At 52.6% G+C, this 15,621-nt stretch overlaps 1 protein-coding gene across 1 annotated transcript in view; it reads right to left on the bottom strand.

Annotated features, from left to right (window-relative positions):
- Positions 1 to 4,334: 4,334 nt before the first annotated feature.
- Positions 4,335 to 15,621, bottom strand: part of RGS6 (regulator of G protein signaling 6) — a 595,776-nt gene continuing 584,489 nt past the window's right edge. Inside the window, exons 19-20 of the mRNA XM_042943677.1 lie at positions 13,951 to 14,017; positions 4,335 to 5,143 (exon numbers count right to left, since the gene is read on the bottom strand). Coding sequence (XP_042799611.1) covers positions 4,977 to 5,143; positions 13,951 to 14,017 — 234 coding nt within the window. The 3' untranslated portion in view covers positions 4,335 to 4,976. The remainder of the gene's footprint in view (positions 5,144 to 13,950; positions 14,018 to 15,621) is intronic.

Genomic DNA, 15,621 nt, shown 5'->3' with positions numbered 1-15,621 from the left:
TAGGAGAAGTTCCAGGTTCCCTCGAGGTGGTGGCCTTCATCAAGGAGGACAGAGAAGGAAGTTTCTTCTGTGGCGGCCGAGACTGACAGCAGGGTATGCCACAGACTTGACAATTCAGGCACCGTGGCAGGTGTGGACTTGGTCTTGACTGTGTGGGGCAGGAAGTCCTGCTCTGGGAGGTGGGCCCCGGGGTTGGGAGACAAACTGGTTCCCATGCAGGTGTGACTAAAGGCACAATCCTCTAAGATCATTGCTACTTCCGGGAGCAAAGGTTCTGCCACTGAAGGGAGCTGCGAGCACCGCCGCTCCTTTTTACCTCGTTCTTGCCTTCCTCTTGTCAACCTGACTTCTGGGCTCTCAGAGCCCCACTGCTTCGGCGTTAGTGGGAGATGCGATTGTCTGTTGCTCAGGAAACCAGGTTCTCTATGAGGAGCACCATCTGTATGCAGCAGACTTCAACCTTGGGACTTCATTTAAGGGCATCATAGCGGCGTCTGGCCACTGCTGACGTTTTTTCAGGCCACTGGGTTTTGTGGCTGAGCACAAACCAGGGGGCACAGAGGCCACGCAGCCAAGGAGAACTTGGCAGGGTCGGGGCTCTAGCCTTCCAGTGACACCATTGTCCCAACCTACCAGGATGAGTCCCACACCCCAGAGATCTGGTTTCCCGAGCTTTTCTGCTTGGCAGTGAGGGGGAACCAGACCGTGTATGTGTGTGTGTGTGTGTGTGTGTGTGTGTGTGATTAATGGGGCTGGGTGTGGGTGGGGAAAGAGGTGAGGTGGTACCTTTTTTTATTTCTAGCAGTAAAGCTTGCCCAATAACCCCCCAGACCAAGGAGCCACACAGAATTAGCTGGATTATAGTGGGTTCAAGTCATTTATTTTTAGACTGTACCAGCATGTTTGGGTCTGGGGGTCCAATCCCCAAATTCCAGAAAAATAAACTAATGAGAACCACATGCACTATGAGAAGGCCATTCCGACGTGTCTGTGATCATGCTGTGATTGGGCATAGAATATAGACCAGGAGTCCTCCCTGAACAGCTGACGGTAGCTGGCTCTGAGCCCTCCTTGGGACTGGGGAGAGGGCCAAGACCGGATCATTTGGACCCTGTCCCTTTAAGGCCCCGAGCCCCTTATTGCTACATTTGCTACGTTGCTACTTGATGGCCTCCGGGCCTTGCCCAGGGGAGGCCTTATCACTGGGTGGTACTAATGAGTAGGCTGCTGGCATTTGCCCTTCCCATTGTTACAACAGCACAGAACTCTTTTCAGAGGGTCCCAGGGTGAGTTATCAGGGATTCAGCTGACCACTATTCAACTACGCCGCACATGGTCTCAGCTCGGCCAGCCCTGTTGGAGGCTGGTGGCCCATTATGTTCCCCCAACCCCAGGGCTTTCCAGCTCCTGGACCTTGTTGGAACACCCCCCACCCCCAACACACTCTGCAAGGTCCAAAGACCAACAGCCCGCTAACCTTTCCAGCACAGGGGCAAGGCTTCTTAGTGGTGGCTTTCGAAGCCCATGCATTTGGAGCACAATGGGAGGGGCACATTTTAGGAGAAACATCAACTTCCACAAACAGCAAAAAGGCCCGATGGTGGCAGGCTCCTGGTTCAATGTCCTGTTGGTGAGGTAGTTTAAACACACCAGCAATCCTGGAAGAGCCCTCCCCCCGGAGCATGTCCCCACATGTTCACTGGTCTACACAACAACTCAGAGTTGTGAGAGGGGCCTCTGGGGTGCTGGCCTGTACCTGACCTCTAGGCCTTGGTGGGCCTGGAGCCCCGCTCAGCTGATGGCACCGTTGGGCTGGGCCCCACCGTGTTCCTGGGGTACAGAGGCACCGGACAGAACAGGACATCACTTTCTGCAAGGGAAGGAGCCCTCTCCCCACCGCTGCTTGGGCCAGGCCCTCTGGGTGCTGCTGGGCATTTACATGCGCCAGCCTCCAAGTTTTCTTCTTCCCTTGAGGCAAAGGTGATCTCAGTCAGATGTCCAGTGCCTGGTACCTGTGCGTCTGACGCTGCTGGGTGGGTGGTCACTTCTGTGGCTGCCCTGAAGCTTTGACTATGGGGCTGCCAAGAGGATATTTGTCCAGTGAGCCCTCAATAAGAGACTCTGCCCAGCAGGAGAGCTAAGGAAGCTTCTGGAAGCAGGGAGACCTGTTTTGCTACAAAACTGCCTTCAGAAGTCTAATCTGGTTTGAAGTTTTGGCTGTGTAGACCAGGCCAATGGGGAACCCACAAAGACTGTATTTTCGAAGTGTGCTTGCATTCGAAGGTCTGCACAGTAGATGACCTTGGACTGGCCAGCTGGGTGGAGCCACCCCATCCTCCCACCCGCATTGCTTGGTTTGATCTACCGGGGAGCACGCGATGGTCACGGGACCGAGTATGCCTGGTTGGGAGGTGGGGTGAGGGGACTTATTGCCCTGGGTTTGAACGTACCTCTATTGAATCTGCTGCCTGCCCCCAGAACGGGTCCCCAGAAGTGTTTGGAAACCTTCAGCCTGCACCATCTCGGGGGTGCAGTCCATCTGGCTCCGGGTGGGACCTCCAGGGTTGGCCAAGTCTCAGCCAGCATCGCTCAGGAGCAGTGGCCAGGGGGACTGGGGAAGCCAAACTTGCTCTGTCCACAGCCCATGGGGAAGGGCAGGGGGCAGTCAGGCCTTTGCCCTGGGTAACTGAGGGCAGAGAGGTGCTGCTGTTCTGGAACTTCCTTTGTCCACATACCCTGTGCCTTGATGTCAACACAGCTTGGGGACCCCTGACAGGGAGGAGCTTCTTTGGGGCAATGTTGGGTGCAGAAAACTTGAACTGCATTTTGGTTCTGAAAAAGGAGTCCTGTGTGAAAAGCAAGGAGATTTAAAAAAAAAAAAGGGGGGGGCGCCTGGGTGGCTCAGTCAGTTAAGCGGCCGACTTTGGCTCAGGTCACGATCTCGCGATCCGTGAGTTCGAGCCCCGCGTCGGGCTCTGTGCTGACAGCTCAGAGCCTGGAGCCTGCTTCAGATTCTGTGTCTCCCTCTCTCTCTGCCCCTCCCCGTTCATGCTCTGTCTCTCCCTGTCTCAAAAATAAATAAACGTTAAAAAAAAAAATTAAAAAAAAAAAAAAGGCAGAACAAGGAGAGGAGTCAAAAAACCCCATAACATGGGATAGGGCTTCATTTCGTTCGTGTACTCATCACATAGTTTCTGAGTATCTTCCTAGGGCCACAGTCTGTGCTGAGGTTGTGTGATATCAGGGTGTGGGAGTGCCTGACAAGAGTCCGGGTCTATCCACCGCTGGAGACAACCTGAGGACCCAACACATGTCCTCTCCCTAATATCTACTCTACCTGGCAGAGAGAGCAACTACCACCAGTGGGGGAAACTGAGGCATAGTGGTCACAAACCCTCAAGGGTACAGCCATAGCCAAGTTTCCTAATGCCCACAGTGGCCCTGCTGTGAGGGATGGAAGGCTGGTGCCGTGGGGACAGGGCCCTGTGGAATCAGACACATGACCGCACTGATGTAGGGCTGCAAAGATGGTCATGGAAGCGCCCAGGAGGCGGGGTCTGCAAACAAGCTTGAGACTTTGGTCACCAGCTGGTGAATTTGCCTATGTAAGTAAAGAAATACCAGCGATCGCTTTTTGTTTGTTTGTTTGTTTTGCTTCTGTGTTTGCTGTTTATACACTCCCCAGGGAAAAATTTCACCTATGGCCAAAAATAGATCGAAGGATAGTTCTAGCAGGTGGAGTGAGTGTCTGAATTCAAAAACATGTTGCTCAATACCGCTGTCTGAGGGCTCACGGGAGTCACAAGGATGACAACAATAATCGCGAGAGTAATAGCTACCGTTTGCTAAGCACCTACTACGCGTCAGGCACCTGACTCGGCGATGTACATGTATTACGTCACAGCCAACTGGCAGATAGTCGTTTTGACATACACACGAAGGGAGTGCAAGTGGGTTTTTTTGCAGGTTTTTGCAGGTTTTTCTTTGTGTCTGCTTTTCCCCTTGATGGTCCACTTCGTTTAGGGCCCACTTTGCTGGGCTGGCAGAGGACCATTTGGTCCTGGCCTAGGCCCCCTGGAGCCAACTCAGCCCCAACTTCAGACACAAGTGAGACCTGGCCCTCCCTGCAGGGGCTCGGCCATGCCTATGCCCCAGCCACCTCCCCCCACCCCGGGGGAAGGTGGCTGCCGGAGGGGAGGATCCCAGTGCCCCCGAGTTCACGGCCATGTTTATTTTGAGTAAAACACGAGGGAACAAACCAAGGAGAAGGGGCGAAACCAGAATAAATTCGGAAATAATAAATGTTTCCAAAGATGGTCAGAACCTCCACGGCTGTTAAACCACGAGCTCTTTTCCGGACACCGGTGCTTCCTGTGGTGTCGGACCCTGGAGGCACTTGACGGGACCAGGGGGCAGCCCCACGCCCCCGTGGGGACCCCCCGGAAAGTCGGCCTGCAGGGGCTGAATGAACCGGAGGTGGAGCAGTCGGCGGTGTTGCTCAGCGGTGTGGCCTCCACCCGGCCCGGTTGCACGAGGGTCCTTGCACAGATGGGGGCCGGGACGGGGCCAGAAAGGGGGCCGTCGGGACGCAGCGGCTGTCGCTCTAGGGGGCGCTGTGGGCGCACTGGCCGCGGTGCGGAGGTGGGGGGTGGGGGGGTAATACTGGGGGTGCTCGGGGCCTGCCAGTGGCTCTTGCATCTGCCGGAAGGCGTGGTCCCCCAGACAGAAGGAAGAGTGGCGATAATAAGGATATGACCTCAAGTGAGAGTCACGACAGGAGCCCCGCCAGGTGTTGTGCCCCGAACGAGTTAGGGCCAAGGGCCTCCTCGAGAATGGGGTGTCGGCGCACAACTGTACAAGGAAGAGAGGGTTGTAAACAAGGGCCTCTGCAGGGCCGACCCCGGGCTCTGTGGACTTTTTCTGCATGGTGTCCCCGGGCACCCACCGAGTCTCCCCTCTGCCGCCCGTCATCCCCCTCACTCCTTCTCTTTCACAGTGACCAGATCTCCCCGTAGGGAAACTCTGTCCGCGGACGTGGAGCGCCGCCGCCTGCCCGTGGGGTCGTCGGGCCCAGGCCCTGCGGCGGGGACCGTCAGGAGGACTGCATCAGGCCGGTGAGGCGCTTGCCCGCCAGCGACTTTCCCTGCAGAGACAGGCGACAGAGTTGGCACGCACAGGTGCACACACAAACACACACACACACACACACACAGACAGGGACAGAGACAGAGAGCCAGACAGGTGAATTAATTGTTGCCAGAGCCATGGAGGCCGAATGACTTAGCTACGGGACCCTGTTGATCTCTGGGTTTGGGAGCCTTGACCCCAGCACTTGGAACAGGCAGGGCGCTGGGGCAGGTTGGGGGGCCAAGGTGTGTTGCTGGTCCTTTGGGGGGCGTGGGAATCTTACCCCAAACCAGGCATTTTAACTCTTAGGTAGAGTGTCTCTTAATGCTTGTGGGCCCATCCTGAACTTGATTTTATTCAAGTGAGGAAGGAAAAGGTAGACTGGGGAGTAGGAAGATGACGGAGGTGGGTTGACCTAAGTAGGTGATGGTTAAGGATCTGGGTGATTAGAAGCTAAGGAATGAACTAGTCTTAAGAAGGCAGAAGACTTAGGATCCTTTCTGAAAGGCGGGAGTGAGCCCTGCTTGGGAGAGGCTCTGGGTTGTCTTGATGACCGGTTCTGGGACTGTGGAAATACAGGGGCATTTGCCAAGGCTGGGAGCCAGGCCGGTGAGCTGAGGCTGCTGCAGGACCCAGGCCAGTGCACCCCTGTCGTGTCCTATGTTCCTGGCTCTCCGTCTGTGGTACCCAGGGGCTGAACTTGATGACCCCACATCAGGATGTACCTGCACTTGTAACCCATGTAGCAGTTCTCAAAAATGAAAAAATTGACCTGGCTGGTAAGGCCTGGTGCATGAGGCACAGAGATCCTGAGAGAGATCGATTCCTCTATTGCCCCCCGGGGGGGGGGGTGGGTGGTGGCCGGGGAGCGTCCAGTGTGGGATTGGGCACCAAGAGGATGGATGAGGAGGAGGATGGGTAAGGCTCAGTCATTCTGCTTATTTTGTTTGACACAGTCTGTGCCCATTCCCTGCTCACCCTCTTAAGAAATCCATAGTGGGGCACCTGGGTGGTTCAGTCGGTTAAGCGTCCGACTTCGGCCCAGGTCACGATATCACGGTTCGTGAGTTCGAGTCCCGCATCCAGCTCTCTGCTGTCAGTACAGAGCCCGCTTCGGATCCTGTCTCCCGCCCCTTTTTCTCTGTCCCTCCCGCCCTCTCTCAACACTAAATAAACATTTAAAAATAAAAAAGAGAAATCCATAGCATCGGGAAGGGGTCTAGACGAGTGTGTGGCTGGACCCAAGCGGACTGATCACTGTGTCTGAGAAAATACTCAAACCCCATGCTGTCATTGACATCGGGTCAGCAACACCCTTGCCATCTGCAAAGGCGAGCACATGGTCCTCATCAGCATGGGCCGTGCTGTTTGGTAGTGAGAGACTGCAAGGGCCAGCAGTTCCTCATGTTCATTTCCAAGTGGGGTGTGAGGGCTCGTCTTGTTTACTGGGTTTGGCTGTGTGCAAGCTGGATGTAATTAAAAAAAATTGATCAGGTTTGTGAAGCCTGGTAGAGTACTCAACCAACTGGCTGATTGATGAATTGATGGATAATGGGTACATCTAGTAAATGAACAAGGGCTGTGAGTTTGCTGGATGCAAGACAATGGGTCATCTGGCTTAGCTCTCCATTGAGGGACCTGCCAGCTTGACTTTGAGAATTCTGATGGCAGGCATGGGAGCTTGTCCAGAAATGGAATCGCCCTCAGGAGCTATTGGAAAGCCTGTATCTACATCCCCTTTTCTTTCACTCCTCATGTTCACTAGTGAGACGGAACTTCGTTTTTTTCTCCCCTATTTTAAACACACACACACACACACACACACACACGCACACACACAGAATCTCCCCAACAGTGGCCTTATCTGGATCTTCAAATACACTAAACTTAGCCTGCAGCAGGATGCATTTATACCAGGGTAAGGATTTTTTAATCAGATTTTTTTTTTTTTTTTTTTTTTAATCCTAGAGGGTTGCAGTGCCAGTCTTTGCAAATCACTAAAAGTAAGGTGGCTACTTGTCTGGGTAAAGCGGGTAGGACAAGAGCTCACAGCTGGCGGAGGCTGACCTTCAAGGACTTGCTCCGGCCCTGATTCTAAGGCACACCCATGGCTGGTACTCTCCTTGACTGCCCTTTCTTGGAGCTGGAGGCATTTGTCATCCTGTTGGTTCACCTGGGATTGTGCCTTCTGGATGCAGGCCTGAAGGCAGGAAGTGTGGGTATGTGCGCGAGGTCCTCTCGGGGGAAATGTGGAGCTGATGAGTTTAGGGGTCTCCTGGTCCGAGGGTTCTAATAAACCTCGCCCGAACCCTTTACCCACATCCATCCCTGCTCGTATGAAAGGCACCGAGGAATTTTGCTTGCCTCTTGGTGCTGTTTATTGCTGCAGTAACCTTGTACCGAATACTGGCTCCTCCCCCTCTCCTTCTGTCCCTTTTCCACCAGGGCAACAAATTACACGTCTGTCACCAAATGTATACGTTCTGGTTTTGCCATACATGGTATCTGGGGCTCTGATTTAGCTGGCGGATGTGAAAAAAAAATGACTAAAGCTTCTGAATAACAGTGCACTGCCAGTGCCCATGTTAAAAGCCCAGAAACAAAGAGGGAGAGGTTTACCAGGCATCCAAACCCTCATTACAGCTACTTCCTCATTAGTGAGGTCATTTTGGCTGGAGAGGGGGCTGTAGGTTGAGGGAGGTTGGAGATTCTGTATCTGGAGAATTATGTGACTGTCTGCTTTAGGTGCCTTTGGCCCGGAGGTCCCCCACCCTCTACCCCTCCCTGTTCTATAGAAAAGGCTGGGCCGGGCTTGGAGTCGCTAATTAATCTCTTCCTGCTTGAGCCCTGGAGCTCAGCCTCATAGCTCTGACTCCAAGGACCTGTGGCCTGCCGTCAATGCCTTCTCCTCCCCCTGCCCCCAACTGCTTCCATATCTCAGGACTTCTGGGGCCAGCCTAGAGAACTTGCCCTGAGATTGTTCCCAGCCTCTCAGCAATCCAGGTGGCGTTCCTTGGCATTTTTATCTCCCTCCCCCCACCCCTGCACGCACACATTTTTCAAATGCCAGTTCTGATGCTAAAGGAGGTCGTGAGGTTTCGGGTCGGCTCAGGGGGTAGCTCAGTCCAACTGCAATCTGTCCGCTACTCAGTGACCTCTGGGGTGAGGCTGGAAGGTGGTTATTCATGCAGGACGCAGGCATGGCTAGCTGCCTGGCCTCGGGCTTTGGGGAAGAAATCCTGCAATCACACTGGCTCAGCAGCTGCCTCTCTTCTGAAGAGCCGAGGCTCCTGTAATTTTCAGGGATCAAAGTGAAATCTGACAGCAGAGGCTACCCGTGTTCAGAGATGAGCTGCCCCAAGGTCTATGCCACTAGGGGCTTGCTGGGAGCCCCAGAGCTACCTGCTCTGTCCTGAGAGAAGAGATCTCTCGCCCTGCACCCTCTGGGGCTCTTTCCTCCCTCTTCTTCACCCCCAGCCCTGCCTCCGATTGGATGATTCTGTAGAAAACACTTAGGAAGGGGAGCAGTAACTCCCCCTCTGCCTAGCATCTTGCATAGTTACAGGGGAAGCCATTTTTTTCAGGGTGTGAATGTGTGATGTTCCCCAGTGCCGGTCATTTGGGAACGGACCACGGTGCCAGGAAACTGCAGCCAGCTCAGCCTGAGGCCTTGGCGTAGCTGAGCGAAGCAGCTGAAGGTGGTTGAAAATGCTATTAGCAGGCAGCCTTTGTCCAAGTGAGAAAATATACAGTGATTAAGAACCAAACTGCAGAAGGTACATTCCAGAGACACCAAAGCTTTGCATACAGACAAAGTGCTTTTCACCTTCGAGACATTTGGCAAAGTTAATCCAATAGAATTAGAATCCTGCAATGTGATGCACTAGGTTCGCAAACATCCACCCTCCACCCTGACTAATCATTTCAGCTCTGTGGCCATCTTGATGGCTCGAAGTCTGGAAGAAGGTGGTCATGAAATCTTTTGTTTCTAAAAGGAAATGCACAAAAGGAATGGCGCCCTTTTGTGCAGTGCTTTAAGGAAAATCAACATGCTGTTCGACATGCTGTGGCTCTGTGCATTGCACTTCCAGATATTAATCAACAAAACATGCACGATCCGGGTTACCAAGAGCTTTTGCCGCTTACTTACCTGGGCGACTGAGGCCAAACTCTTTGGCTGGGAAGAGGGCTGTGGCTCAGAGAGTAGCCCTGGGGGTCAGGTGGCATATTGGGGGGTAGCAGAGCCAAGCACTGGGGACTCGGGCAGGACCCTTTCCAATGCTAACGGAGTAAGGACATCTGAGCTGCTGCTGAGACTCTCAAGCTGATTTGCCCAGATGACCTAAGACCAAAGTTACAGATCTCAAATCCCCTAAGCCTAAATCCACGTTACTATGGGGATAGAAATCAACTGTGGTTGCCTCTGGAGGAGAAGGATGGAATTGATTGGAAAGGGGCATGAGGGAACTTTCCAGGGTCATGGGGTGTAGGTTATACTGGTGCATACCGTTGTTAAATTCACTGAACCACACATTTCAGATCTGTTCATTTTGTTATATGTAATTACACCTCAAAAGGAAACAGAAAGATTAGGGAAAAAAATCCAGCTATCACATCTCTGCTTTGAAATTTCCCACTCCTTACTCCTTTCCAGCTGCTAGCCCTGTGACTTTGCCTTTGGGCTCAATCCAGTTCTCCCCACTCCCGGGTAGGAGAAACCCGGGTTCCTCTGCTAGAGAAACTGGAACTTGCAATAGAACCAATGTGGAACACTATTTCTCGTCCAGTGATCCAGATTGACCACTTTGTTGTGACGCAGGCATTTTTCATCCTTGCTAATGAAAAGAGTGTTGATTGGGGCTCACCCAATGACCACAGTAGCCCTCTGTGGGAGGCTCCAGAGCTGTCCTCTCAAGGAGCCTGAGGGTCACCCGTGCGTAGCTGATGCTCAGGTTCATAAATGATGAGTGTGTGCAATCATAGGCCTGGGCGGCCTTGCTGAGGAGAGCAGTCAGGAGCCTAAGAGCCAGGTGGGAAGGTAAGGGTCCGGGCTTGGGTTCGACGGGAGGGGAGAAGTCAAGAACCTGCCTGACTTCATCAGGTGACTCCCCTGGAGGCTGGTGCCCCTGGTGCCCCTTCTCCAACTGAGCAAAGCAAAAGGCATGATTTCAAAAGGGCGTATGGGAATCCTGTGACATCTCCTTTCTCAGTGCTGTTTCCGACTGGGGAGAGAGTGCCACTTGCTCGGGGGTAGTTTAGGGGTCTTAGAAGCTGGCAGAGGATGGCAGCAGAATCCATACTTAGTACAGAAGAGTTTCAAAAAGCTTTCCAACACTTCATCTCTCATCTCATCAACTGGCCCTCTGTTGAACTTCCTGGCAAGGGGAGCCGGGGCGGGGGCAGATGAAAGGGAAAAACCTGGTCTTGGGACTAGCCAAAGATCACACACTGCTAATCCGCAGCAGGGCTAGGCGGGAGCCGCACAGGCGGAGAGGGTGCTGCTGGCTTCCTCACTCTTCAGTCATGGGGGGCGGGTGCCCGTGGCAAGATCCATTCCCAGAGTCTGTATTGCGCCTGGGCCCTTGCAGAGCTTTCTGATCCCTCTCAGGAGCTGAACGGCATTTTATTTGGCTTTAAAATATTCGATTTGACTCTTAAGAATAAGATACCACAAACATAAAACAACGCTCAAGTAAAAAAAAAAAAAAAGAAGAAGAACTAGGGGAAAATGGAATGAATAATAAAAAGTTCACTGGCTAGAGAATATCCATTCGTGTACATTTAAACCTGTTACAGAATAAGGTAAAAAATATGATCATAGTAAAAATAATGGATTCTTTTGAAACAGCTCACTAACTTATGTACAGCGGTATAAACGACCAGGTTTTTGCCACGTAGACGGTGGGTCTATGCAATCTACCGGTAGTCATGTCTTCTGAAAGCGATCCCTAGAAAATGTCACTGGGGCCATTAGCATGTTCAGACACCTTAACTCTAGCCTAGTGCTTTTTTTTTTCTTAATTTTTTTTTTTTTTAAATTTAGAAAAGGTGAGTTGCCAATGCTTCCAACTGCACAAAAAGAGAAAGGACCAACCTATTCCCCGATCTCCCAGGGGCATTCTCTTTGAATTTCTAATTCCTGCCCTATGGAGTGGCATCAATATCCCAGGTACCTTCTCTTCCTAAGTGCCTTCCTCTTCAACTAGCCCGGACCTCGATGGTGACCCCATTCCCGGGGGTACAGGTTAGCTGCCGAGGACAGTGACAGCCACCGGTGGACTGCACATTGAACAACTATTGTGTGCCAAACACAGTAGGCATTTTATAGACACTTGTGCTAATGTCCACACCATCCTGGCCAGTTATGCATTACTTTAAAGTCTTAGGACATGTTAGGTTAAAGTCTTAGGTTATATCATCTCGGCATCGATGAAGAAACAGGCTCAAACAGAGCTTGAGTTCCTTGCCTGAGGGCATCGGCTAGTCAGTGGTAGAGCTAAGTGGGGTGGCCTTCATGGGCCATACACTTTCTACTTGCTATGTGGCCATCCCTCTCAAGGAAGGAGGCAGATGGAAAGGCTCAGAGACGAACGGCTGGCTCCTCCATGCCCACCCACATTAGGCAATCTCTTTGGGCACCCCAGGGAGATTTCCTTAACCTCATTGAGGAAGAAGCTTCCACTCCTGGAGGTGCTTGAGACCCATCTCAAGCATTTCTGTTCTGCCTGAGGTTCTTCCCCTCATCACATCTGGGACTCCTGAGAAAGAAGACGCCACCTTCTGGCTGGCAAGCTTGGCAAAGTGAGACTGGCTAAGTGCACTGAGCTGGGGCACTTATCACCACTGCCTGGTGAACATGGCTTTAGAGTGCACCTGCGGGACAGGCCGGGTGAAGCCACTATTTCTGTTTGTGCTCTTATTGGTGTCGATGCTTCTGGGGTCTCCATAGCACCTGTCCCAGGGAAGAGAGAAGCAGGTGTGGTGTTTACCTTTCTCAGGAGGGGCAGGCAGAGGTGCCTTACTCCAATTAGAACCAATGCCAATTAGAACCCAGTCCCTAAATCAGGGTGTCCCAGCCAGGCTGGGGAAGCCCTCTGTGGGTGGTGTTCCTGGCCCTCTGACTCTGGCCTCCCATCATGCTCATCACTTACGGGACTCTTTGCAAGGGTTAGCCTCTGCCTATTAGTTTTGGTGGGTGGTGGAGACCTTCCCGCATGGTCCCCCAGCTGTGCAGGGACAAATCTGGAACTAGGCAGGCATGCCAGGAGTGACAAGGGGATAGCATCTGTGCCCTACTCTGGTGGCACGATGCCCAGATTCCCCAGCTTCCTTTCCAGGCTGTGCATTTCCACTTTCCCCGTGCTCTTCCTGTGCAGGGGAAATGTCCCCCTTTTCATATCGGACCTCTTAGCTCTCCTTCCTCCGGTTCTGACTGAATAACTCTGGCGCTCTTTCTATACTCCACGTGCAGGGAAGATCTCGGTGGATTCTCGAGTGGAGTGGAGGTGGGCATTCCGCTTGCAAGTCCCTTGGCAGTATGCCTTCCTGCAGCCCCTGCCATGCCCTCCTCTTCCCCGGTTCCTCCACCTCCTCCCCAAATGTACTTTGGGATCTTAGCTCTGGTTCGCTCCAAGTTAGGCAAAGGTCAAAAGACTCAAGGAAACAGGGACATGGCTGTGTTGCTATTGGGCAGGAACTTGATGTTTTTTCCAAGTCGGACGTTCAAGTGACCCTTGACCATGGCTCTAGGGGAGAGAGCCACTGAAGTTTCATGGAAGAGACAGCAGGAGGAATCATTTGCTTGGCAGTGTGGGACTCTCCTGCAGAACCACGGGGACTCTAACTCCACCCCCCAAGGGCACCTCTCACCTCCTACAAACATGTTCACCCAAAACTCATCCATAGGTTGGGGTCCTTCGTTCAGCCAGCTGCCAAAGCAGAGCCTAGAAGGCACAGGTTGTCAACGTGAGGACTGCTCCCCCTACCCCCCCACTGGGCCCAAAGCACAATCTTCCCATAAATGTCCACGTCCATTTGGACACAAATGCCAAGGCAGCCTTAGTTCTCGTTCCTCTCTTTCACCAGAAATGCGCTTCAGTGGGCATTCACCACACATGTATTTCTAACCTGAAAAAGTGCAGCAGGGAATGGGCCAAGCGGCATCTTCAAGGGATCTCTAGATAGAAACTTGGGTCACTGAAAGTCCCATCCACTGAGAACCTTCTTCCTTCCCTACAGACCCTTTTTACAGGTTGTCACGATGCTATTGGTGCCCGTGGGACAGAGGACAGGCGGTTGCCCTGCCTTCTCCCCTGATGGCCTAGTAGGTAGACATGTGAGATTTTCCATGTTTCCGCAAGACTTGGCCCTGGGCCACAGAGGAAGGATTATGGAAGCTGTAACCAGGAGATGAAGCCTAAGGATGCTGCTGTTGGATTTCAAAGCATCTTCAAAGGTAGTGAGCGTTTCTGTCCTGTTCTGCTAGGGGTCCAGGGGAAGCGCGTTACAGGGTCAGTACCTAAAGACATTATCTGCACATCACCTCTGAGACAAGGGACTTCTCTTTGCATCATTTCTGGACCCCTGGCTCCTGGTCTCTTAGGAAGAAAAAAACCATGGGTGCAAAAAAAAAGGGGGGCAGAAACGTGGGGACACCAAAAACTAGGCGCTGCTGACTGTTCCTGGGACGAGGGTGTGGGAACAAGAGTGATAGGCAGAGACAAGGCCACAGACAAACAGATCATCTCTTCTGGATTTTGGAGCACCTTCTGTGCAGAAGGATCCCCCAAAAAGTTAGAGAGTGCGGACGCCGGGATCACTCACCCACTGCTGGAAGGAAGCCACCTCGGGGGTGAAGTGCAGCGGCCATTCTGACTCTGCGCCAGCAGCACTAGGCAATTGTGTTTTTAGGAAGGGAAGTGAAGAATAACTTATCCAGCTGAAACCATGAACACCTGTGGCTTTAGGGGTGCCCCTGCCCAGACATGCACACAGCTGTGGGAGCATGCGATCCACGCGCCAAGGCACATGCGAGTCTGCAGCGTATGTTACTTGCGCACCATACGCTGAACACAGAGGCGCGGGTCAGGCAGGCAGCGCGTGCACCTGTGTGGACAGCTGTGCCCACGTTCACATGCATGTTCACACCACAGGCACGTACACAAGCATCTCAAGCAACCACGTGATCGGCTGCAGAGCTTTGTACGAGGCTCCGAAGAGGCCAATCTTGGACAAGCACTGCAAACTTGAGGCATTTACCTTCAGATACACATATAAAACCTGAATTCTCCCCAGGAAAAAGCCATGTGTGTCAGTGGAAATGGCCCCTCTGCTTCTGTTTCTGCCAGTCCTACAAGCAGAAGCGTGGACCCCGGGGGTCTGGTTGAGGAGGGATTTCAAAGCATCCCCTGACACTTGCTTCTGACTCCTCCCACAACCCCACTCTGTAGTATGTGGCCACAAAATACAAGATTTGGTTTATCCGGCAGGGGGAGCAACCAGACTTGGGGAGGTCATACTGCTCAGGGCGGCTCCAGGCAGGCAGACAGCAGAGAGGTGAGGGTTTCTGGGAATGAGGCTTCCTTCTTGGGGAGCGCTACATGTGGGCGGGGGGTGTGGGGGGGCTGGATTTCACGCTCTGCTCATGGGGAGAACTACTCCTCACCTGTGGCTGGAAGCAGAAGGTGTCTCAGACTTGTGCACCTCAGTAGAGGGGTGCACATGCCAGATCCTGACAACGTATGCGATATTTTCCAGGTGGCTGTCCCTACCCCCAGCACCATACAGCTCCCACAGCCTCCAGGGAGGTGCTTAGGAGCCCACAGGGCAGAAGCTGACCTGTCAGTCGCCTTGGTCCCTCCATTCCCAGGGAAAACATTGGCTCTGGACTTTAAAAATAAGCCAGTAGTAATAGCTACCATATCGAGTCATTCTAATGAGCTGGTCACTGTAATAACTAGATGTGCTTTGGACACACTGTCATATATGAGATACACACATACCTGTCCCCGACTGCAAATGAACATAATGATACCTACCTTGGAGAATATTGTTGGAAATTAAGTAAGGTAATAAAAGCTCAGCATGCGGGGGCGGGGGGGGGGGACAAACAACAACAACATAATAATAATGAAAATAATAATACAAACGGTTCTACTTGAGCACGTATACTGCACTCGGCTAAGCACTCTGCTAAGTGTATTTTTTCCCCACTCAATCGTTTCTTTTTGTCTCCCTTTTACAGATGAGGAAACCAAGGCTTAGAGAAGCTGCTAATTGGTAGAGCTGGAGTAGAACCAAAGTCCCTCGCTGACCAAGCTCAGCATGGTGTGGACGCCCACAGTATGCGAGCCCCCAAGAAATGGCATTGACTACCATTATGCCTTCATTTAGTGCCAGCATCCACCCCGTACGGTGGGTACGGCTGTGTTATACCCATCGGGCAAGCAAGGAGCTTCCCTGGGGTCTTATGCCAACATCAGGTGGACCGACAGG

This window comes from Panthera leo, chromosome B3, assembly GCF_018350215.1.
Source record: "Panthera leo isolate Ple1 chromosome B3, P.leo_Ple1_pat1.1, whole genome shotgun sequence".
Taxonomy (NCBI): Eukaryota; Metazoa; Chordata; class Mammalia; order Carnivora; family Felidae; genus Panthera; species Panthera leo.
Note: the sequence above shows the minus strand (reverse complement) of the source record. Positions and strands in the feature narration are given on the sequence as shown.